We start from the raw sequence: 27,036 nt of genomic DNA, 5'->3' as shown, positions 1-27,036 counted from the left end.
ACTTTATATATTTGATATTATGAGTATTGTTTAATACATTTATAATGATAGAACTCCAATATGGAGTCACTTGGGCTATGTGGTCTTAATATAATAGAAAAATAGAGGCAAGACAGACAGCTTTTTTCCATCATTAACTCTGGGTCAGATGGATAAGCTGTAGCTTTTCATGTGATGAACTTTTGGCTTACTGCACAAACTTTTATTCAGGTCTTGTATTGATAAGATAACTTTTCTACTCTGAATCTGATTAGGAAAGGTCCATTTAACACCTGGCACACATTACCTGTTCTCAACCATGCCAATTATTAGGATAAATACTTTTGTCACCTCTTCCCAAGTTTGAATCTATTCCCTTTCCCAAGTATCTCCATCACCCTCAGGATGATTTTCTTATATGTGGAAATATTATGTATAATATTGCCACTGTATATGTGTATATATAGCTTCATTACCCTGCTTACTCTGTTGAATAGCAATAAAGATCAGGACTGTATCATTTTCCTGAGTACCAATTTGCTAGAAAATGCAAACCTTGATATTTGCTTTAACTTCAGTCTAAGAGGCCAAATAAAACCACTTTAATCCAGACATCCCTTATTTTATTTGCATAGTTCAATAGCATAGCTATTGCTGTTTCAGTTCTTTAGATTCCTGGGAGAATAAATGTTATGTTTACTAATATAAATATGTGAAACACTATAAGTTGTTTTGTAACCACTTTTAAAAAATATATCATTTAAAATAAGGCTCCAAATTGTAAATCAATCAATCAATAAACATTTATTTAGTGCCTACTATGTATTAGCCAACTGTGCAAAGAACTGGTGATACAAAAATAGGCAAAAGATAGTCCTTGATCTCAAGGAGCTTATAATCTAATGAGGATAGGGCAGCTAGGTGGCTCAGTGGATAGAACACCAATCCTGAAGTCAAGAGGACCTGAGTTCAAATCTGCCCTCAGACACTCAACACTTCTTGACTGTGTGACCCTGGGCAAGTCACTTAACCCCAACTACCTCAGTAAAAAACAACAACAAACAATCTGAAGAAGACAAATAACAATATATAAACAAGCTATGTCTAGGATAAATAGAAAACAATTAACAGAGGGATGGCACTAGAAAATGAATAAGGAAAGCCTTCTCACCTAGTAATCCTAACAGTAAATGATAGGATTTTAGCTAGATTTAAGGTAAATCAGAGAAAGGAGGCATAAATAAAGAGGGAAAATATGTCAGCCATAAGGGACAGGCAGAGAAAATGTCCAGAGCCAGAGAGAGAACATCTGGTTCCAGTGTCTTAATTCTGTGTCACTGTATTGTTGTATGTGGTGGGAAATAAAACATACGACTGGAAAAGCGGGAGGAGGAGTCTAGGTTATAAAAAGTTTCATATGCCAAACAGAGGATTTTATATTTGATCCTAAAGATAACTGAGGGTCTCTGGAGTTTATTAAACAATTTCTTGATTAAGGTCACAAAACTAATAGATGGTTCAGACCAGACAACTCAGATCCACTCATTCTAAATCCAGGTCTATTTCCTCTTCAAGTCTTAATTTCATCCCCAAACCTTTGCTTTGCATTCAGTATTTCTGGTAAGCAACCTGTGCTTCTGTGTAATCTATCCAGTGTTCCTCTCTCTTCCTATGAGGAAGCCTTCTGACAGTAGATGTAGAAAAATAATTTCATAATTCCTTCCTTCCTTCTTTCTTTCCTTCCTTCCTCCCTTCTATCTGAGATCCTTCCCTTCCTCTTTCTCTCTCCCCTTCCCTCATTCCTTCTTTCATCCTGTCCTTTATCCCTCTTTCTCTCCCTCCCTTCTTTTCTTCCTAGAAGTAGATAGACTCATAAGGAAAAAAGGTAAATCCATGGACTTAAAGTTGATAAGGACAAAAATGAGGCAGAAAATGAGATGCTGTGACTAGGAGGAGAAATTATAGCAAGTTGTGAAAGAACGGCAACAACAAAAACAGTACCAAGAATTTTTATCAAGTAGTTGGGATTTCTTTATTCTTCCTGAGATTGGTCTCTTTGGAAGACTGTGACCTTCTCTGTGTCCCTTCCCTTTGAGAAATACTGAATTACAATCATCCTAAGGCTAGACCTTCCCTTAGGACTCCATCTTTACCAGGGCCAGATTCCAGCTTCAACTTTATTTTTGACACTTCTCCTCTCTCTTTCATTTCTGAAGTCCATATTTGAGATCATCTTTTGATAAAGGGAACTGGGAGCACTCTCCAGCATTCCAGTAAACTCTTTCTCTTTTTGATAAAGAAAACCCTCTCTAGCAAATGGAGAAATCTTTGATTCAATACAAGACATGTAGTATTAATATTTTATCACCTCCAAAGCAGGTCTAGCATAAAGAATTGACACAAGTGCTTTCTCAGATTCCTGAAAAAAAATCTAACTTCCTCAGCTATAACATCTATTTTTCTTTTGATAAACCTTAGCTTGTGAAACTTATAAAAATAGCAATTAGTTATGATGTTCACGATAATATTAACATTAAAAGACTTCTCGTTTTATTTTTCTTTTAACTTACTCTTCTAGATTATAAACATGGTAAAAATTTATAAAGGGGTTATGAGCACAAGCAATCTTTGTCTGAAATGTATCATTAAACATGATGATATAAGATAGTCTTAGTCTTACCTTTCTTAGTAGTCTTAGTCTAACTCTTATAGAAATTCTGCTGAAAGAGAACTAGATTAAGTTTCTCTTCATAAACATATTTGACTGATACCCATTTGTAAATGGATTAAAAAGAAATCATTCCGTATGTCAGCACCTTCAATAATAATGCAATGGAGGCAGTTCTATGGAGTTCAGGGTTTTACTCTCAGGTGATGAGTTATAATATAATCTTTTAAAAAAAACTATCAATTTTAAAAGAAGAAAATGAGTCATGAATTGAATGAAATTATCCATATTGCTACTATGTTATAGGCAAATAAAATTAATATTTCAATGAGCCTATTTCATTGATGTGGATATTCCCTCATATTGTTGGACCATGATGGATTCATGGTCTGTAATTTAATTTTTTGCACTGATAGTCTATATCGTCTCTACAAGTCTGGTCTGATGTTCTAAGAGGAGGCAGAAGGATCTTCTAGATTGTTTGATATTAGGTAAGGGCCCTTCTCCCTCTGTTTTCCCTCACTTTATTACATGACCAATCTGTCTCCTTTTTCACTCACTGTAACTTAGAGGAGGGAATATATGCTTAGTTATTATAACTGTAAATGTGAATGGAATGAAATCTTACATATTGCAGAAATAAACAGAAGAATGAATTAAAAACCACAATCCTACAATATGTTGTTTACAAGAAACACATTTTGAAGCACAGATACATACACAGACTAAATAAAAACCTTGAAAGATTTCATGAGCTGATACAAAATGAAGTGAGCAGAAACCGAATACTGTAGACAGAAAAAGAAGTATTGTATCTTGAAGAATCATGAATGACTTGGCTATTCTCAGCAATACAATGATCCAAAACAATCCTAAAGAATGCATGATGAAAAATGTTATCCACTTCCAAAGAAAGAACTGATATTATCTGAATACAGGCTGAAGCATATTATTTTTCTTTTTTTCTTTCTTTTTCTTCTCACATAAAATGACTAATATGGAAATGTTTTACATAATTACACATATATAACTTATATCAGATTGCTCGCCATCTGAAGGAGGCAGTAATAGTTTTCTATTAGAATTTGGAACTCAAAACTGAAAAGAGAAGAATGTTAATTGTTTTATATGTAATTGGGGAGGTGATAAAATAGAATTTAAAATAGAAAAATAAAATAAAATGAAAGTTTTCCATTTTTCAATAGATATGTAGTCAAAGAACATTTACTGTTTTCAAAGGAATTACAAATTGTTGATACACACAAGGAAAATTGCTGTAAAGAACTGCATCATAAAAGTATCCAATAAAAATGCAAATTAGAAGAACTCTAAGCTTTCATCCTCACACTGAGAAAATTGGCAATGATAAAAGGTTCAAAAATCAACTTAAAAGGGGTTGTGGGAAGATAAGCACATTAATACACTGTAATCAGTACTGTATATTAGTCTAACCATTCCATAAAACAATTTGGAATAATGTGCTGCAAGTTACTAAATGATTAATATTCTTTGATATAGGAATCCTTCTACCAAGTACCTTCTCCAACATGGTTAAAGGCAAAAATTCATGCCCTGTAGATGCCAAAATATTCATAGAATCACTTTTCATGATAGCAAAGAGCTTGAAATTAAGTGGGTATCTATCAACTGAGTAACAAGCGAACAAACCAAAATATGCCAGTGCAATGTTTTATTATCAAGAAATATGTGTGAGAAAGCAAGAAATAAGTATGAGGAATTCATATAAACATAATGACTTATATGAACTGATACAGAGTAAAATAATCAGAACCAGTAGAACACACAGTGACTACAATAATGTAAATGAAAGACTTTTTTTTTTTAAATGGCCAAACACTTTACTACTCAATTGTGGTTCCAGATAAGAGATGAGCAAATATTTCTCCTTTACTGATGTCTGTAAGTAGTTTATCTAGTCAAGCTAATTTCCCCATTTTATAAGAAAAAATATTTGCATAAAGGTATTTAGCTTTTTTTAAGAGTAAGCAATGGATAGTTTAATCCTATGTACATGATAACTGTCCATTGCTTTTTAAAAGATGTTGGGAAAGAGAAGAGTTTTATTTCACTGGGTTTAAAATGCATGAGCCAAAATAGGAAGATCCCAGGTTCATGAAACTCTTGAAATGTAAATATGGGTATTGAATTAACTTATCCCCCTTGTGACAAGGGCTAACTAGGCTAAATGGTCACAATAATATAAAACTTTAACATTTTTTAAAATAATACATTTTTCTGATTTTCTAATTAAAAATATTATGTGTGCTTATTCAAGCTCCACTGATTCTCTCCATATTCATAAAAAGGGAATTCCTTTTTATAAAGAGTTTCATATAAATCCTATTAAAATGATATAGCATATTTGGTTTAATACTAGTAAGAGGCAAAAGATTTAGCATGATACTTGAAGCAAATTTTTTTAAAAATATATTTTAAAAGTTTCTACCTGGATTTTAAATTGAAGATGACCTTGTGCTTTTATGGGGGTGAGGAGGTTGGCAGTTAAGGTCACTTGAGTATATTATGATGGACAGTTATGCTCTGTGCCTGGCTTGGAGGCACTTCTGTTACATGGATTAGTGTCAACTAGAAAGAAACAGACAATACCGAACAGTCTATCATTTCATTAGCAAATAATAGCCAAAGTCATTGGAAGCAACTGCTACAACTTTTACCAAACTAATGGTTCCTCAAGAAAATGAGTTGAACCCTTCCAATCAAAAATGAAAAATACTCAAAATAGCCCATTTTGTATCAATCACTTGTGGCAACCACAGAAGCCAGGCTCACTGTGTCTCACCAAGAGGCAGATCCCATTAGCAGCATTTCCACAGCAGTGTTTTACAGGATACAGGTCACTTCCAGTGACAATATAGCAGACTGAGGAATGAACCCTTCCAATTTCCCCTCCAAACAATGAGAAAAACCACCTGCGAACTAATGGAGGAGCAAGGAAATAGCTTATCAGCACAGTAGGAAAGATCTGTCTCACTGCTATCAGAGGGGAGTATGGTCTAAGAGCAGTACCAGCAAGCCTCACAACAGAGGCCTCCAGCAAATTTCCAAGCTTGAGGCAATCCAACAGCAATGAGGGGTCCTCCTACAAGCCAGCAGCTCCCCTAAGTAAGTGAGAACTCTGCATAACAAGTAGCTTGGATAATGTCCTCATTTCTCAAATATATAGAGAACTAAGTCAAATTTAGAAAAATGCAAGTTATTCCCCAAATGATAAATGATCAAAGGACACGAACAAGTAATTTTCAGACAAATAAATCAAAGCTCTCTATAATCATATTAAATATGATGTAAATCACTATTATCAAAGAAATACAAATTAAAACAATTCCAAGATACCATACCAGAGCTACCAGAGTGACTAACATGACAAAAAAGTGTTGGGTGTTGGAGGATAGAAAAAAAACTGAAACACTTATGCAATGTTGGTGGAGCTGTGAACTGATCCTATCATTCTGGAAAGTAATTTAGAACTATGCTCAAAGGGTTATAAAACTGTATATACCATTTGATGCAGCAATACCTCTGATAGTTCTATATCCCAATGGCATCCAAAAAAGGGAAAAGGACCTATTTATACAAAAATATTTATAGCAGTTCTTTTTGTGATGGCAAAAAATGAAAAAAAAAATAAAGGGATTTCCATCAATTGGGGAATGACTAAATAAGCTGTGGTATATGACTATAATGGAATATAATTGTTCTTAAGGGAATGACAAGCAGGATAATTTCAGAAAAAACCTGGGAAGACTTACAAGAGCTGATGCAAAGTAAAATGAACAGAACAAGGAGAATGTCATACACAGTAAGAGCAATATTGTTCAATGAAAAACTATGAATGACTTAGCTATTCTCTACAATATGATAGTCCAAAACAATCCCAAAGCACCACATCTGCCTCCAGAGAAAGAACTGATATTGATTGAATACAGACTGAAACATGCTACTTTTTAATGGTTCTTTCATTTTTTTTCCTTTTATGCAAGTCTTCTTATATAAATTTACTAAACTGTAAATGTTTTATATAACTGCATATGCATAACATATCTTATTGTTAACATCTCACGTAAGGGGAGAGTAAGAGAGGAAAGAAGGATAGAATTTGGGACTCAAAACTTGAAATAAAAACTTTTTTTTTTTAATGGAAAAAAGGGATTTAGATTTTAGCTTCAAATCAGCTGAATTACTAAATGGAAAACAAGAGAGAAGACTGGAAATCTGGCACAGACTAGGCGACATCTTAATTTGCAGATACAAACTCCAAATCATTCACCTTTCTCAAGGCAATCTTGTGTTTAAGATGCTCAGAATCGCTTTCAAAACAGTGTCTACAATTGCCTTTCTAATAATGGTATGAACAAAACATTTTCAAAAAAATTTAATCTGTTGTCAATAGTCCTATATAAGCTCTTCAAGTTATTTCTGAAATAGCAATTTTAAGTAGAATAGTTTGATTGACAAGGACTTATTTTTAGCTTCTGCTTGTTTCAGGAGCAGCTTAATGGCAGCATTAAAAAATATGCTTGAGATTTGAAAGCAGGTGGAAAAACTCACACTTCTGATTAAAAAGAGAACTCTTTCTAATCCTGTGCTTTCCACTGTGTCTGAAAGTGTCCTATATATAGGGAAGAAAAAGCACACCCTGTCACTTCTGAAGTGTTAAAAAAAAAAAAAAAAAAGACAAATAAATAAATAAGGGTATAACTTACCATTAAAGTTTACAGCCCGAATATAACTAAGGAGCTCTTTACCATCAATTGTGCTCATTCGTGGACAAAGACCAATATAGCCAGGACAGAGATCTTTGTGCATATTGTGAAGGGCATAAGCCATGGAATATACTGCATCGATTACAAACTGGACTTTCCCTTCTTGCTCATAGGAGGAATCCCGGGCAATTCGTTCTAATCCTATAAGAGAAAAGGAAAGAAAAAAAAGAGAGGGATGAAAAACAAAATCTACTTATTTTATTTTTAATCTATGTATTCACATAGTATAGAGTATTCATTGCAAATAAAGAGAAAAAAAATTATGGCTCCAGCTTTCAGCATTTTTAGAATATTTGTTGAGATACACTAATTTACCACATTTTACTTCTAAAAACTATGGAACTAGACTGAGCCAGGCTTTCCGAATTGTATTTTGAATTATTACTTTGACAATATGGGGAAAATATTGGAATGGGGGAAAGGTCACAAAGAAATAACAAAGAGAAACCATACACCTCTGTGCCAAGCTTATTGAATTCAGAATATTTTGTGTTTTGTAATTATGTAATATTTTGGCTGTGGCCTGACCTTTTAAGTAAATAGGTTGGCTGTTTCATTCTTGTTAATCACATCTGCTCCATTAATATCATTTAATTAGTATGCTCAAAATATGGTCATTTTTCTCAAAGTGATTCTTATTTTGATTATGCCATTTTTGGAGACTTTTCCCCCAACCCTGGATCTTATAATGGAATATTTCACTAAGTGAACTCTCTTTATCTTCAGAAGAATCAGCCAATTTACTTTCTTATCACACTCAATTTTCCATTTTAATTTTCCATTAAAGACATGTAGATCTGTCAAAGTTAGTGTCACATAGAATAATTGTATTCATATGAAGGCATATTCGATGCTTAGAGTTGACATAAGAGATTGCTTTTGGTTTGGAAATTACCATTTTATAAGTGAAAGAAATATAATTTTAGAGGAAGAAGGTGTTATAGAGGTCATCTAATCTGATTTTCTGACTTTACTGATAGAGAAACCAAGGCTTAGAGAAATGAAACAAATGACCACATAGTGGTCAGAAACCAGAATCAGAATCAGAAACCAGATTTTTAAAAATTTTCAGTCCAGCTTATTTTAATTACATGGTATAAACTTTTTAATCACAGAAACAGATGTAGAACTTTCAAGGTGCCCAATTTAATGATTGAGAAAAAAGCCACATATTCATGCCTAGGCAAATGTCCATTAACTGTTAGCTAAAATTAAAATTTGTAACAACTTTCTCTTACACATTCACATTTTACAATACAGGAGTTATTTCATGTGCAAAGATACAAAAAAGACTTTTGTACTTTCTCCATTTGTATCATTGTCATGAATATATCTTCTAAAAAGTCCAAATAAAAAAGGGATTCTATACACAAGGCATCATTTTCTAGGTGCTCCTAATTCTAGATGTCCAACCTACATAAAATCTCAAGAAACTAAAAAAATTATTCATAAAATCCATAGCCAATGATATAAGATAATAGAGTAATCCCCAAAGAAAAAAATCAAATGTATGAAATCATAATGCCCAAATAATGATATGTACTTAAATGGGAAAATCAATAAAATCATCAGCACACATACATGGGACAAATGCTGTGGCAGGGATCAAAATAAATTAAGAAGAAAACAAAATAACACTTAGGAAATTGTACGATATTTTCAACCTAACAAAATTTAAGTGGTTACTATGTAACAACAAAATAAAACTGTTATATCTAAAGACTCAAATAAAAACACAAATTGATTTCAGGCTTTAAAATGTGAAAGCATTAAAATAAATTTAAAAAATCAAATTATAGAGGTAGAAAAAATTTGGAAGAATGAATGAGTCAACAGCTTAGTAAAGGAGGCACAAAAACATAGAAGAAAATAACACTAAAAAATGGAATAGGAGAATTGTAAAAAGATGGGGAATAGGTTGGAAAATTTCAAGTTGTCTGATTTCCCCCACAAACAGAACAAATTTGTGCCTCAAGGTGAACATAGACTGGTGAAAAAATCAACAAGACTTGGAGCAGAACAGGAGTCTTTATGATAGGACACCATAAGATATGAAGAAAGACTTTAGGTCAGGATTAACCTGTCTGAAGTGCAAACACTTCCGGGCTAGCTCTGCAGAAACATCAAGTATCTGATCCCTTTGGCTAGCTGAGTGTGGCTGGAGCCTCAGTAGGAATCACAGACAATTTCACCTCCACGACTGTTTATGGAGCTGGGGTTTGAGTCAGGGAAGACAGAATGAGAGGAAGACAGAGTGACCCTCAGCTGATTGGTAATGCCAAACCCAGTTATGAAGCTGAGATGCAGCCCTGGGCAAGAAGGAACCAGCAATAGGTGAACTTCCAAGTCAAGAAAAAAAATTTGGAAGCATCTAGAAAGAAACAATTCAAATACCATGGAGCTACAGTCAGGATAACACAAAATTTAGCAGCTTCTACATTAAAGTATGAGAGGGCTCAGAATATGATAATATGGAGGGTAAAGGAGTTAGAAGTATTGCCAAGAATTGCCTACCAATAAAACTGAGCTTAATCCTGCAAGAGGAAAAATGAATATTTAATGAAACTGAAGTAAGAATTCTTGATGAAGATCAGAACTAAATAAAGAATTTGGCTTTTAATACAAGATTTAAGAGAATTCTCTGCTTAAGGCCTCTTTCTTAAATATATAGAGAATTGAGTCAAATTTATAAAAATCAATCATTTTTCAATTGATAAGTGGTCAAAGGATATAAATAGGCAGTTTTCAAATAAAATAATCAAATCTAACTATAGTTATATGAAACAAAATGCTCTAAATCCTTACTGATTAAAGAAATGCAAAATCTTTAATGTACCAATCCATATTTCTCATATTGACTTATATTACAGAAAAGAAAAATGACAAATGCTGAAGTTTTCCCAGTTGCAGAAATGAGTAAACAACAGAAAAATATTCTCACCATAGAAAGTTACTATGGTTACAAGGAAGATTAAAAAATACAATCAAAAGAAGAAAACAAAATCAAAACTCCTGCATCCAAAGTCTTCAAGAAAAAATAAGAATTAGTCTCAGGGCATAAAAGAGCTAAAAAGAGATTTTGAAAATCAGTTAAGAGAGAAAAAGGAAAAATTAGAAAAAAAAATTGATAGAGGTGCAAAATGAAATACAAAAAGTTAATGAAGAGAAGAATGCCTTTAAAAACAAAATTGACCAAATGTTGAAGGAAGTACTAAAGCTAAATGAGGAAAATAATTCCTTAAAAATTAGATTTGAACAAATGGAGCAAAACCAAAAAATAATAATAATAATAATAATGAAATATCTCATTGGAAAAACAACTGACTAGGAAAATACATTCAGAAGAGATCTTTTTAAAGTTATTGTTCTACCTGAAAATCATGCTCAAAGGGAAGCTGTTTGAGCTTTCCTAGTTTCCATTGACAACCACATGAAACCAAGCCTCTGAACAGAGTTTGACAAAATGAAAACTCTTCCAGCTCAAGATAGATTGAAGGACTTTAAGAAAAGTTATTTTCGTGGGGGTAAAAAGAGTGTTCAGCCCACTTCAGTTCAGATAGTTTCTGGGAAAGCCAGTGAGAGGGTCTTAATCACAGCAGATCAACAATTGAGACCCTTGGTCCTGATTCAGTTGTAGAGTGAAACAACCTAACCTTGAGTCCAATTACAGAAAGCAAATTACAAGGCTAGGAAACCAGGCTGTTGTCTGGAGAAATAAAGTAGAGATACCCCCCATTGTGAGAAGAATATCAAACACAAGGGGTTCTATGTGCTCAAAGTCAAAGCTCAGAGTGGTACAAGAATCTTGGGGCAGCAACCCCATACCCCAGAAGCAGAGTTCAACTTTAAAAGTCACAAAATAGAAGAAGAAAGAAACAAAACCAGCAAGAAACAAAAAAGAATCTTAATCATAGAAAGTTACAATGGTGACAGGGAAGACCAAAATATCACCTTAGAAGGGGACAAAATGTCCATGGGTGAAATCTCAAAGGGAGACCCAAAGATGCTTCTTGTAAGCACTCATAAAAGATATAAAAGATTTTAAAAGACAAATAAAAGAAATAGAATAAAATTTTGAGAAAAGAAATGAGGTATGTAAGAGAGAGTCCTTGGAAAAGGAAGGACAAAAATTGACTCAAGAAAGCAATTCTTTATAAAACACAATTGGCCAAATGAAAAAAAAAATCACTGAAGAAAACACCAAATTCAAAAGGAGAATTAATCAAATGGAAAAAAGAGATACAAAAGCTAAGAAAATCATATATTAAAAAACAAGCAAATGGAATTTGGCAATTTCTACAGAACAAGTATTGCAGGGCCTGGAATATCACATTCCAGGAAGCAAAAAATCTGGAGTTACAACCAATAATTAACTAACTAGTGAGACTGAGCAGCATCTTTTAGGGGAGGAAATGTATATTTGATGAAATAAGGGACTATCAATTATTTTTAGTGAAAAGACCAGAACTGAAAAGAAAATTTGATTTTCAAACAGAGGACTCAATAAAACTCAATAAAAGGTAAACAGGAAAGGAAAAACTATTATTTAGAGATTAAACTATTTATATTCCTAAATGGGAAAATGATACATATCACTCTTGAGAACTGTATTTTTATTAAAGCAATTTGAGTGGACAGGGGCAGCTAGGTGGTGCAGTGAATTGAGCAGCAGCTCTGAAGTCAGGATAACCTCAGTTCAAATCTAGTCTCAGACACTTAACACTTCCTGGCTGCTATGTGACTCTAGGCAAGTCACTTAATCCCATTTGCCTCAGGAAAAAAAAAAATGTTCATAATTTATATTATGAATGCAAATATTGACTCTGATGTAATGATGTTAAAGAAAAAAAAATTAAAGCATGGGAAAAAGATTATACTGAGAAAAAGAAGAAAGGAGAAATAAAATAGAATAAATAAGATCACCTGAAGAGACACAAAAGACCCACTACAAAAGAGGGAAGGAAGGGAGGAGAATAAGCATTGTCTGAAGTTTAATCTCATTAGTTTTGGTTCAAAGAAGGAATAACATTCACTCAGTGGGGTATAGAAATTTATCTTACACTATAAAGTAATAGAAGGAAAAAAGGGAAAGAAAAGGGAGGAGTTGGATAAAAGGGAGATTAGAAACACATGATCAAAAAAAGAGTATAGATGTCATCTTTCAAGAAATTATCAAAGAAAGCTGTCCTGAATTCTAGAACCAGCAAGTAAAATAAAAATGGAAAGAATCTACTGATCACCTCCTGAGATTCTCAAAATTAAAACTCTCAAGAATCTTATAGCCAAATCCCCAAACTCCCAGGTCAAGAAAAAAATATTGCAAGCATCCAGAAAGAAGCAATTAAAGTATAGTAGAGCCACAGTCAGCATACATAACACAAGATTTAGCAGTTTCCACATTAAAGAAGTAGAGAGCTTAGAATATGACATTCCAGAGAGTAATGGAGGTAGAATTACAATGAAGAATCACCTACTTGGCAAAAATTGAGTATAATCTTTCAGGAGAAAAGGTGGAAATTCAATGTAACACAGGATTTTCAAGCATTTATCATGAAAAGACCAGAGTTAATAGTAAAATTTGATTTTTAAATACAGGCATCTGGAGAAACATAAGGAGGTAATCAGGAAAGTGATATCATAGGGCATTTAACAAGGTTTATGTATTTATATTCTTACATGGGAGGATGATATCTGAAACTTATTAGAACTTTTTCATTATTATGGCAGTTAGAAGGAGTATATATATATATATATATATGTATATATATATATATATATATATATATATACATAGACAGAGGGCACAGGCATGAAAGGATAATAAATTTAAAAAAAAATAAAATTAAGGAGTAAGACAGGAATGTACTGAGAGAAAGGGAAACAGAGAAGTAAAAGGGTGTAAATTATCTGTCATAAAAAAGAAGCAAGAAAAAGCTTTTAAAATGAAGGAAAGAAGAGGGAGAAGTTGGTGAGTGAGTTAAATTTACTCTCATCAGAATTGACTTAATGAGGAAATAGCATATACATTTAAAATGTGTATAGAGCCAAGATGGTATAGTAAAGTCAGGAAGCTGCTCAAGCTCTCACAGTTTCTCTTGAAAACTACATGAACCCCCAACCAAAAATTAAACTCGAAATACAAAAATTAAAAGGAGAAATCAATAAAATTGAAAGTAAAAAAACTATTGAATTAATAAATAAAACCAAGAGTTGGTTTTATGAAAAAGCCAATAAAATAGATAAACCTTTGGTAAATTTGATCAAAAAAAAGAAAGAGGAAAATCAAATTGATAGTCTTACAAATGAAAAGGGGGATCTTTCCACCAATGAAGAGGAAATTAGAGAAATAATAAGGAGTTACTTTGCCCAACTTTATGCCAATAAATTTGATAACTTAAGTGAAAATGACTTCCTCCAAAAATATAGGCTCCCTAGATTAACAGAGGAGGAGATAAATTGCTTAAATAGTCCCATTTCAGAAAAAGAAATAGAACAAGCTATTAATCAACTCCCCAGGAAAAAATCCCCAGGGCCAGATGGATTCACATGTGAATTCTACCAAACATTTAAAGAACAATTAGCCCCAATGTTATATAAATTATTTGAAAAAATAGGGGATGAAGGAGTCCTACCAAATTCCTTTTATGACACAGACATGGTACTGATACCTAAACCTGGTAGATCGAAAACTGAGAAAGAAAATTATAGACCAATCTCCTTAATGAATATTGATGCTAAAATCTTAAATAAGATATTAGCAAAAAGACTTCAGAAAATCATCTCCAAGATAATACACTATGATCAAGTAGGATTTATTCCAGGAATGCAGGGCTGGTTTAATATTAGGAAAACTATTAATATAATTGACCATATTAATAATCAAATTAATAAGAACCATATGATCATCTCAATAGATGCAGAAAAAGCATTTGACAAAATCCAACATCCATTCCTACTAAAAACTCTTGAGAGTATAGGAATAAATGGATTATTCCTTAGAATAATCAGGAGTATATATTTAAGACCGTCAGTAAGCATAATATGCAATAGAAATAAACTGCAACCTTTCCCAGTAAGATCAGGAGTGAAACAAGGTTGCCCACTATTACCATTACTATTCAATATAGTACTAGAAACGCTAGCCTCGGCAATAAGAGCCGAGAAAGAGATTCAAGGAATTAGAGTAGGAAATGAGGAAATTAAACTATCACTTTTTGCAGATGACATGATGGTATACTTAGAGAACCCCAAAGACTCTGCTAAAAAGCTACTAGAAATAATTCAAAATTTCAGCAAAGTGGCAGGATACAAAATAAATCCACATAAATCCTCGGCATTATTATATATCACTAACAAAATGCAACAGCAAGAGATACAAAGAGAAATTCCATTCCAAACAAATGTTGAGAGTATAAAATATTTGGGAATCCATCTACCAAAGAAAAGTCAGGAATTATATGAGAAAAATTACAAAACACTTGCCACAAAAATAAAATCAGATTTAAATAATTGGAAAGACATTCAGTGCTCTTGGATAGGCCGAGCGAATATAATAAAGATGACAATACTCCCCAAACTAATCTATTTATTTAGTGCTATACCAATCAGACTCCCAAGAAACTATTTTAATGACCTAGAAAAAATAACAACAAAATTCATATGGAAGAATAAAAGGTCAAGAATTGCAAGGGAACTAATGAAAAAAAACTCAGAGGAAGGTGGTCTAAGTGTACCTGATCTAAAGCTATATTATATAGCAGCAGTCACCAAAACCATTTGGTATTGGCTACGAAATAGACCGGTAGATCAGTGGAACAGATTAGATACAAAGGACAAAAAAGGGTACATCTATAGCAATCTAATCTTTGACAAACCCAAAGATTCCAACATTAGGGATAAAAATTCATTATTCGGAAAAAACTGTTGGGAAAACTGGAAATTAGTATGGCAGAAATTAGATATGGATCCACACTTAACACCATATACCAAGATAAGATCAAAATGGGTCCATGATTTAGGCATAAAGAGGGAGATAATAAATAGATTAGAGGAACAGAGGATAATCTACCTCTCAAACTTGTGGAGGAGGAAAGAATTTATGACCAGAGGAGAACTAGAGATCATTATTGATCACAAAATAGAAGATTTTGATTACATCAAACTAAAAAGTTTCTGTACAAATAATACTAATGCAAACAAGATTAGAAGGGAAGTAACAAATTGGGAAAATATTTTTAAAAACAAAGGTTCTGACAAAGGTCTCATTTCCAAAATATATAGAGAACTGACCATAATTTATAAGAAACCGAACCATTCTCCAATTGATAAATGGTCAAAGGATATGAACAGACAATTCTCAGAGGAAGAAATTGAAACTATATCCACTCACATGAAAGAGTGTTCCAAATCACTACTGATCAGAGAAATGCAAATTAAGACCACTCTGAGATACCACTACACACCTGTCAGATTGGCTAAGATGACAGGAACAAATAATGACAAATGTTGGAGGGGATGTGGGGAAATTGGGACACTAATACATTGCTGGTGGAGTTGTGAAAGAATCCAGCCATTCTGGAGAGCAATCTGGAATTATGCCCAAAAAGTTATCAAACTGTGCATACCCTTTGACCCAGCAGCGCTACTACTGGGATTATATCCCAAAGAAATACTAAAGAGCGCAAAGAAACATATATGTGCCAAAATGTTTGTGGCAGCTCTTTTTGTTGTAGCTAGAAACTGGAAGATGAATGGATGTCCATCAGTTGGAGAATGGTTGGGTAAATTGTGGTATATGAAAGTTATGGAATATTATTGCTCAGTAAGAAATGACCAGGAGGAGGAATACAGAGAGGGTTGGAGAGACTTAAATCAACTGATGCTGAGTGAAATGAGCAGAACCAGAAGATCACTGTATACTTCAACAACAATACTGTATGAGGATGTATTCTGATGGAAGTGGAAATCTTCAACATAAAGAAGATCCAACTCACTTCCAGTTGATCAATGATGGACAGAGGTAGATACACCCAGAGAAGAAACACTGGGAGGGGAATGTAAATTGTTACCACTAATATCTGTCTGCCCAGGTTGCATGTACCTTCGGATTCTAATGTTTATTGTGCAACAAGAAAATGATATTCACACACATGTATTGTACTTAGACTATATTGTAACACATGTAAAATGTATGGTATTGCCTGTCGTCGGGGGGAGGGAATAGAGGGAGGGGGGGTAATTTGGAAAAATGAATACAAGGGATAATATTATAAAATATATATATATATAATAAAAAAATATTAAAAAAAATCTACATGAAATTGGAAAGAATAAAATATTTTTAAAATATCAAAAAAAAAAAAAAAAAAAAAAGAAAGAATCCAGCCATTCTGGAGAGCAATCTGGAATTATGCCCAAAAAGTTATCAAACTGTGCATACCCTTTGACCCAGCAGCGCTACTACTGGGATTATATCCCAAAGAAATACTAAAGAGCGCAAAGAAACATATATGTGCCAAAATGTTTGTGGCAGCTCTTTTTGTTGTAGCTAGAAACTGGAAGATGAATGGATGTCCATCAGTTGGAGAATGGTTGGGTAAATTGTGGTATATGAAGGTTATGGAATATTATTGCTCGGTAAGAAATGACCAGCAGGAGGAATATAGAGAGGCCTGGAGAGACTTAAATCAACTGATGCTGAGTGAAATGAGCAGAACCAGAAGATCACTGTGCACTTCAACAACAATACTGTATGAGGATGTATTCTGATGGAAGTGGAAATCTTCAACATAAAGAAGATCCAACTCACTTCCAGTTGATCAATGATGGACAGAGGTAGCTACACCCAGAGAAGAAACACTGGGAGGGGAATGTAAATTGTTAGCACTAATATCTGTCTGCCCAGGTTGCATGTACCTTCGGATTCTAATGTTTATTGTGCAACAAGAAAATGATATTCACACACATGTATTGTACCTAGACTATATTGTAACACATGTAAAATGTATGGTATTGCCTGTCGTCGGGGGAAGGGAATAGAGGGAGGGGGGGTAATTTGGAAAAATGAATACAAGGGATAATATTATAAAATATATATATATATATATAAAATAAAAAAAAAAAAAGAAAACTACATGAACCCAAGCCTCTGGGCAGAATCTGATGGAATGAAGCCACTCTCCAGCTCAAAATAGTCTGAAAAACCTTCAAGAAAAGTCAGTCTCACTGGGGTGAAAAAGGTGTTCAGCCTAGCTCAGATAGACTCTGGGAAAGCTGGTAAGAGGGTCTTAATTGCAGCAAACCAGCAACTAAGACCCTCAGTCAATAGAGGAGCAAATCATGGGGGCAGCTTCCAATTTCAGCTTAGAAGGCAAACTCTGGGAAACTAGGATGTTTCCTGAACAGAGGAGGCAAGGCCACCCCTACAAACATAAGTGTCCCCTGTGCTCAAAGCCAAGGTTCAGAGCTGTACAGGAAGCTTAGGACAGCACCACCTTTACCTCAGGATCAGAAAAAGGAAGAAAAAAAAAAAAAAAAAAACAAATCATCAGCATAAAAAATTAAAGGCATGTATTCATCAACATTGAAAAAATAATTAAAGCAATAATTAGGAGCTATTTTGCCCAACTCTATAGTAGCAACTCTGACAATTTAAGCAATATGGATGAATATTTACAAAAATATGAACTACTGAAGTTAACAGAAGAGGAAATAAGATACTTAAATAGTTCCTTTTTAGAAAAAAGAAATCAAATTGGTCATTATTGAACTCCTTAGGGAAAAATATCCAGGTCTAGATGTATTCACAAGTGAATTCTAAGAAACATTTAAAGAACAATTATATGTAAATGATTTGCAAAAATAGGTAAAGAAAAAATATTGCCAAATTCCTTCTATGACACAAATATGGCATTGATACCTAAATCAGGTATCCCTAATTTCCCTAATGGAAATAATACAAAATTTTTAAATAAAACATTAGACAAGAGATTGTAGCAACTTACTAGCAAGATATTACACTATGACCAAGTGGGATTTATACCAGGAATGCAGGACTAGTTCAATAGTAGGAAAACTATTACCATAATTGACCATATCAATAACAAAATGAACAGAAATCATATGATAATCTTAATAGATGCTTTAAAAAGCTTAAAAGCTTTTGACAAAATACAGCATCCATTCCTATTTAAAACACTAGAGAGCATAAAGATAAATGGAGCTTCCCTTATAATAATAAAGAAATTATAATGCTTATAATAACAAGCAGTATGTATTTAAAACCTATAGCAAGCATTATTTGTAATAGAGAGAAGCTGAATCCATTCCCAGTAAGATCAGGTGTAAAACAAGGATACCCATTATCAACAATATTATTCAACATTGTACTGGACATGTTTGGCTTTAGCAATAAGAAAAGAAAAAGAAGAGTAGCTAGGTGGAGCAGTAGCTAGAGTACCAGCCCTGAAGTCAGGAGGGCCAGAGTTCAAATCTGGTCTCAGACACTTAACACTTCCTAGCTGTGTGACCCTGGGCAAGTCACTTAACCCCAATTGCCTCAGCAAAAAAAAAAAAAAAAAAAAAAAAAAAAAGGAAAAGAAAGGAATTAGAATAGGCAATGAGGAAATGAAACTATCACTCTTTATAGATGATATGATGATATACTTAAAGAATCCTAGAAAATCATCCAAAAACCTACTGGAAACAATTCAAAATTTTAGCAAAGTTGCAGGATATAAAATAAAACCACACAAATACTAAATTGCTATAGGCTTTGATTATTGTGTCATGTATATCTAATCTATTCCACTGATTCACCACTCTATTTCTTAGCCAGTACCAAATGGTTTTGCTCTGATTTTTCTCTCCCAATTATGATTCATAAAGCAATTTGTATTAAAAATAAACAAACTTAAAAGAAATCTTAAAAAAATAAATTTTAAAAATGGGCATAGAAATTGATCTTAACCTGTAGGATAGGAGGAGGGGAATGACATATAGAAAGTGGGTAGGGTGAAAAAAGAGAGGACATATTAGGGGTGGGAGTGGTCAATAACAAAACAGTTTTGAGTATGGAAAGAATAAAAGGAGAGAGAGAACAGAATAGATGGGGGAAATACAGTTAGCAATTATAAATTGATTATTATAATTATAAAAGGAATTTTGAAGTAAGTTTCTCTGATAAAGCCTCATTGTTATCCTTTTTTTTCTTTTTTTTATTAAAGAGTTTTATTTATAAAGCATATGCAAGGGTAATTTTTCCAACACTGACCCTCGCATAATCTTTTGTTCCAAATTTTCCCCTTCTTACCTCACTCCCTCTCTTAGCTGGCAGATAATCCAATACATGTTGAATATGTTGAAACCTATTAGATCCAATATATGTTTTTTTTTTTTTCTTTTGAGGATGGGGTTAAGTGACTTGCCCAAGGTCACACAGCTAGGAAGTGTTAAGTGTCTGAGACCAGATTTGAACTCCGGTCCTCCTGAATTCAGGGCTGGTGCTCTATCCACTGCACCACCTAGCTGCCCCTAGATCCAATATATGTATACATATTTATCCAATTATCTTGTTTTACAAGAAAAATCAAATCAAGACAGGAAAAAAAAACTGAGAAAGAAAACAAAATGCAAGCAAATAACAACAGATAGAATGAGAATGCTATGTTGTGTTCCACATTCTGTTCCCACAGTTCTCTCTCTGGGTGTATATGGCTCTCTTCATCACTGAACAATTAGAATTGGTTTGAATCATTTCATTGTTGAAGAGAGATTCACCAGAACTGATCATCATATAGTATTATTGTTGAAGTGTATAATGATCTCCTGGTTCTGCTCATTTCACTCAGCATCAGTTCATGTAAGTCTCACCAAGCCTCTCTGTATTTATCCTGCTGGTCATTTCTTACAGAACAATAGTATTCCATAGCATTCATATACCATAATTTATTTAGCCATTTTCCAAGACTCATTTCTTTTTTTATTATTAATTTTTATAATTATAACATTTTTTGACAATACATATGCATAGGTAATTTTTTTTTACTTGTACTCCCTTCTGTTCTGAATTTTCCCCTCCTTCCCTCCACCCCCTCTCCTAGATAGCAGGCATTCCCATACATATTAAATATCTTATAGTATATCCTAGGTACAATATATATGTGCAGAACTTTGTTGTTGTTGTTGTTGTTGCAAAGGAAGAATTGTATTCAGAAGGTAAAAATAATCTGGAAAGAAAAACAAAACAAAACAAAACAAACAAAAAAAAAAAAAAGCTCACAATTTACACTCATTTCCCAGTGTTCCTTTTCTGGGTGAAGCTGATTCTGTCCATCATTGATCAATTGGAATTGGATTAGCTCTTCTCTATGTTGAAGATATCCACTTCCATCAGAATACATCCTCATACAGTATCATTGTTGAAGTGTATAATGATATCCTAGTTCTACTCGTTTCACTCAGCATTAGCTGATGTAAGTCTCTCCAAGACTCTCTGTATTCCTCCTGTTGGTCATTTCTTACAGAACAATAATATTCCATAACATTCATATACCATAATTTACCCAACCATTCTCTAATTGATGGACATCCCTTCATTTTCCAGCTTCTAGCCACTATGAAAAGGGCTGCCACAAACATTTTGGCACATACAGGTCCCTTTCCCTTTTTTAGTATTACCTTGGGATATAAGCCCAGTAGTAGCACTGCTGGGTCAAAGGGTATGCACATTTTGATAACTTTTTGGGCATAATTCCAGATTGCTCTCCAGAATGGTTGGATTCTTTCACAACTCCACCAACAATGCATCAGTGTCCCAGTTTTCCCACAGCCCCTCCAACATTCATCGTTATTTGTTCCCATCATCTTAGCCAATCTGACAGGTGTGTAATGATATCTCAGAGTTGTCTTAATTTGCATTTCTCTGATCAATAGTGATTTGGAACACTCTTTCATATGAGTGGAAATAGTTTTAATTTCCTCATCTGAAAATTGTCTGTTTATATCCTTTGACCATTTATCAATTGGAGAATGGCTTGATTTCTTATAAATTAAAGTCAATTCTCTGTATATTTTGGAGATGAGGCCTTTATCAGAACCTTTAACTGTAAAAATGTTTTCCTAATTTGTTACTTCCCTTCTAATCTTGTTTGCATTAGTTTTGTTTGTGCAGAAACTTTTTAATTTGGTGTAATCAAAATTTTCTATTTTGTGATCAATAATGGTCTCTAGTTCTCCTTTGGACACAAATTCATTCCTCCTCCACAAGTCTGAGAGGTAAGCTATCCTATGTTCCTCCAATTTATTAATGATTTCATCCTTTATGCCTAAATCTTGGAACCATTTTGATCTAATCTTAGTATGTGGTGTTAAATGTGGGTTCATGCCTTGTTTCTGCCATCCAAGACTCATTTGTTAAACATAGAGGGGACTAAGTCAAATTTATAAAACATAAAAAGACATGCCCCAATTTATAAATGATCAAAAGATGTTCTATGCTGTAAATTCATGCATAATAAACTGGGAAAACATTTTTACAGTCAAAGGTTTTGATAAAGGCCTCATTTCCAAAATATATAGAGAATTGAGTCTAATTTATAGGAAATCAAGCCATTCTCCAATTGATAAATGGTCAAAGGATATGAACAGACAATTCTCAGACAAAAAAATTGAAATATTTCTAGCCATATGAAAAGGTGCTCCAACTCATTATTAATCAGAGAAATGCAAATTAAGACAACTCTGAGACACTACTACACACCTGTCAAAATGGCTAGGATAACAGGGAAAGATAATGCAGAATGTTGGATGGGATGTGGGAAAATTGGGACACTGATGCATTGTTGGTGGAATTGTGAATACATCCAGCCATTCTGGAGAGCAAGTTGGAACTATGGTCAAAAAGTTATGAAACTATGCATACCCTTTGATCCAGCAGCATTACTACTGGGCTTATATCCCAAAGAGATATTAAAGAAGGGAAAGGGACCTGTATGTGCAAGAATGTTTGTGGCAGCCCTCTTTGTAGTGTCAAAAAACTGGAAATTGAATGGATGCCCATCAATTGGAGAATGACTGAATAAATTGTGGTATGTGAATATTATGGAATATTATTATTCTGTAAGAAATGACCAGCGGGATGATTTCAGAGAGGCCTGGAGAGACTTACACGAACTGATGTTGAGTGAAATGAGCAGGACCAGAAGATCATTATATACTTCAACAACAATACTATATGATGATCAATTCTGACAGACGTGACCCTCTTCAATGATGAGATGATCCAAATCAGTTCCAATAGAGCAGTAATGACTCTCTGGGAGATGATTATGAACCACTTCATAGAATTCCCAATCCCTCCATTTTTGTCAGCCTGCATTTTTTATTTCCTTCACAGGTTAAATGTATACTATTTCAAAGTCGATTCTTTGTGTACAGCAAAATAACTGTATGGACGTGTGTGTGTGTGTGTGTGTGTGTATATACATATATATATATATATATATATATATATATATATATATATATATGTATATACACACACATGTCCAACAGTTATTATATATATATATATGTATGTATATATATATGTATATATACTATTTAACTTATACTTTAACATATTTTACATATGTCTACTTGACATTTGGGGGAGGGAGTGGAGAGAAGGAGGGGAAAAACTGGAACAAAAGGTTTTGCAATTATCAATGCTGAAAAATTACCCATGCATATATCTTATAAATGAAAAGCTATAATTAAAAAAAAAAGAAAAACATAAATAAATTCATGCATATAGTTTGACCTAACAATACCACTATTAGGCATGAATCTCAAAAAGAGTTTTTTTTAAAAAAGGAAAAGGACTCCTTGTACAAAAGCATTTATAAAAGCTCTCTTCTCAGGGCAAAAATTGGAAACTGAGGGGAAGCCTATCAATTGGGGTTGGATGAATAAATTGTGGTATGTGATTATGATAGAATGTTATTATTCTATAGGAAATGATGAGCAGAATGCTCTCAGAAAAAAAAAAAAACCTGGAAAGTCCTCTGTGAACTCAAGCAAAATGAAATATACTACATACAAGGTAATAGCAATATTTTGGGGTGATCAGCTGTAAGTGACTTCTCAATTCTCAGCAGTACAAATGATGCATGACTCCTCTAAAAGACTAATGATGAAAAATCCTATCCATATCCAGAGAAGGAACTGATTGTATATGAATACAGATTGAAGAATTCTTTCCTCTGTCTCTGTCTGTCTCTGTCTCTGTCTGTCTCTCTGTCTCTCTGTTTCTCTCTCTTTCTTTAAGTTTTTTTGGGGATGGGAGATGTATATTGGTTTTGTTTTGTTTTGTTTTTGTTTTTACCATGACTTTTATGGAAATGTTTTGCAAAACTCCACATGTGATTTTTTTAATGGAGGATAAGGGAAAGAATCTATATCTCAAAAGTTTTAAAAGCAAATGTAAAAAATTGTGTTAATTAGTTTTTTAAAAAGGATATCAAAATTGTTTTTATATGTAATTGGTAAAATAACATGTTAAAATAAAAGTTAGGGACAAGAATTTAGAGAATGAGAAGTGAATTGACATAGAAGCTGTACTACTGTGAAGAGAGTCTATACAGATTAGTTATGGATGCACTGAGTATATTTCATGTTGATAGAGCAAAATATACTTTTATTGGAATTATGCCCTGAGGTCCCACTCAGTCTGCTATAATTACATATACAATCCTGGACAATATTGTATATCCTAAATGATAGATACAAAGAGAAAATGAAAAGTTCCCTGAATAACTATATGGATGCAAAGTAGGAATTTGGAAAGGGCACTCGGTTAGAATAAGAGAAGCTGGATTCAAATCAAGTTCTGCTTCTTAATGTTTATGTGACCTCCAGTGACTCAATTATCTCTTTGGACTAAAATCCTTATCTATAAAAGAGGGTATTAATCTTTATGGCTTTCAACATTCCTTTTAGGTCTAAATCTATCATCTGATTGTAGTATCCTTTGAAATTGTTTGTACTATCATTTAGTCTGTAAATATTTCAGTAAATTTTTGACATTTGGCACATTTCCTTCTTTTATCAATGATAACACTTCCATTTTAGAAAATGAAAATGAAATCTAAAACTTTGGGAAATTCCCTTAAGTTTTTAATTGTTAAAAAGTCTTAATCAGAGCTAATATTCAAATATTTCTCAGAGCACTGGGTCGAGTTAGGAAGACCCAAGTCCAAATCTGGTCTCAGATATTTGCTAGCTATGTGACCTTGGGCAAGATACTTAACCCTGTTTAACTTAGTTCCTTATATGTAAAATGATCTAGAGAGGAAAATGGCAAACCATTTCAGGATGTTGTCAAGAAACCCCCAAAGAGGGTCATGAAGTATTCAGCACAATTTAAAAACAATTGAGCAAGAACAAATTGCACCTACCTCCCAGGCTTGTTGTGAGGATTAGATGAAATAACAATTATAAAGTGCTTAGCACAGTGCCTGACACATACACACACACACACACACACACACACACACACACACATATATATATATATATATATATATATGTATGTATATATATATATATATATACATATATGTACACATATATATGTATATATATATATATATATATATATATATATATGTATATATATATATATATATATATACTAGCTACCATTACTTGGACAACCAGCATTTAATAAACTATACCTTTCCTTGACTTCTTTAAAATAATGGGTATTTAAACTTCACAGATAACTAATTAATAACCAATACAATATATAACAAAAAAGGCAGCCTTATATTTTTTAACATGCAAAAAAATTGACTTTTTCTTTTACTAGCTATGAACTAGAGATTTGGCTGACTATTAATAATGTTAGCTTCATTAGGGTTTTTTTGTTTGTTTGTTTGTTTGCTTTTTACATGAAGATCAATAGATATTAGATCACTTTTCTAGTAATCTTTGCAAGGCTATTATGACAAATGAAAGGCATCAAATTCCAGTTTAATTTCTCATTCAAGCAATCACAAGAGTATTTCTAAGATGTTTTGATGATGCACTCCCTTGTTTCCTATAACACTTCAACTTCATGGTGTCACAAAGTTTTACAACAGCCAGAGTATGTACCATGCTTCCTATATCTGATTTTCTCATCCATCTAAATGAGGAGTTTAAGAAGGTGACAGTGACTCATCAACTTAATTGGCTATAAAATTTCATTATGTTATAGTTTCCAAAGTTAATGTTAATGTATAACCATAAAGTGTTCAGTAGCATTAAAGACTCTATGTCAGCCACCCACAAAATGTCACACCTTTACTAACATTATTTAAAACATTCCTGACTATAAAGTTGTAATATATTTTAATGTATAGATTGAAAATCACAATATATTGAAAAGTGGTTTCATAGTAGGAGAGGAAGTCAGCCTCATAAATCGGACAGATTGCTTTATGTTTTCATTAATGAATTCTAAAGTTTCTGATTATATCTCATTTTCATAAACATGGGAGTAAATCATAAGATTTAGAGCTAGAAGGAATGTCAAAAGATGTTCTAATCTAATTCTTCCATATGAAGAAACTGAAGCCTCAGGGAAATTAAATTGCTTGTCCTAAGTCAGAGAGGCAACAAAGCCAGAATTAAAATTCAGGTTCTTTTTGTCCAAATTCTAGGCAATCTCCACCTTACCAAATAGCCTGTTTCCCTCTTTTTCCCTTCTTGTGTAATATAATGCAGGTTGAAAGCAAGACCTTTGTTTCATAATAGAGCTTCATTAATCCCTTTGAATAAAAAAATATGGAGCAATTAGGTGGTACAGTGGATATAGTGAAAGGCTTGAAATCAAGAAGACTCATCTTCCTGAGTTCAAATCTGACCTCAGATGCTTGTTATCTGTGTAGCCCTAAGCAAGTCACTTAACCCTCATTTTTTTGCCTCAGTTTCCTCTTCTGTAAAATTAGCTGGGGAAGGAACCACTAGAACAAGAAAAGCAAACTAAAAAAAAAGTCACAAAGAGATGGACATGACTGAAATGACTAAACAAAAACAGAAATAAAGGAGAAATGGTAATTCAAGTGTGGTAAGTACCTGCACAACTGGGCTTTCTATGACTGAGTTTGGCATGACTTCAATGAAAAAGAAGCCCAGGGGCCATTAGCTGCTGTTGTTGGCAGCCTGAGCATTTTCACTTTCTAAGAATTTCTCAAGAATCTTTTTGGCTTCCTGGCACACTGAGCAGATCGTCTTTGTAGGATTAATGATAGAGCATGGACAAGTGAGATATCAGACCAGAAAGCCTTGAGGAAGCACAATGAATGGTCCAGATTTTATTTAATCAGTGTTGGCAACTCCCAATGTATGTGTATATTTGTGTATATAGATTGAGATGAATATGGTTATTATATTTTCTATTTTTAAAAAATTCTTTCTTCCTGATAGTCTTTTAATTCTGGTGATGCAAATACTTTCAATCAGTAAGTTACAAGCTTATTTGATTCAAAGACATTTCAAGTGCACAGTGGGGAAGTTCACTTGGAGCTGCCCTGGAAAGGGTAAATCAAAGTAGAGGAGCAA

At 33.3% G+C, this 27,036-nt stretch overlaps 1 protein-coding gene across 3 annotated transcripts in view; it reads right to left on the bottom strand.

The window, feature by feature from the left end:
- The window catches only part of GRM8 (glutamate metabotropic receptor 8), a 953,266-nt gene that overhangs the window by 361,947 nt on the left and 564,283 nt on the right, over positions 1-27,036 (bottom strand). For all 3 annotated transcript variants that reach the window (XM_074268051.1, XM_074268050.1, XM_074268052.1), the window contains exon 7: positions 7,393-7,593. In XM_074268051.1, coding sequence (XP_074124152.1) covers positions 7,393-7,593 — 201 coding nt within the window. The remainder of the gene's footprint in view (positions 1-7,392; positions 7,594-27,036) is intronic.

Source organism: Sminthopsis crassicaudata, chromosome 5 (assembly GCF_048593235.1).
Source record: "Sminthopsis crassicaudata isolate SCR6 chromosome 5, ASM4859323v1, whole genome shotgun sequence".
NCBI lineage: Eukaryota > Metazoa > Chordata > Mammalia > Dasyuromorphia > Dasyuridae > Sminthopsis > Sminthopsis crassicaudata.
This window is presented reverse-complemented; position numbering and strand designations above follow the sequence as displayed.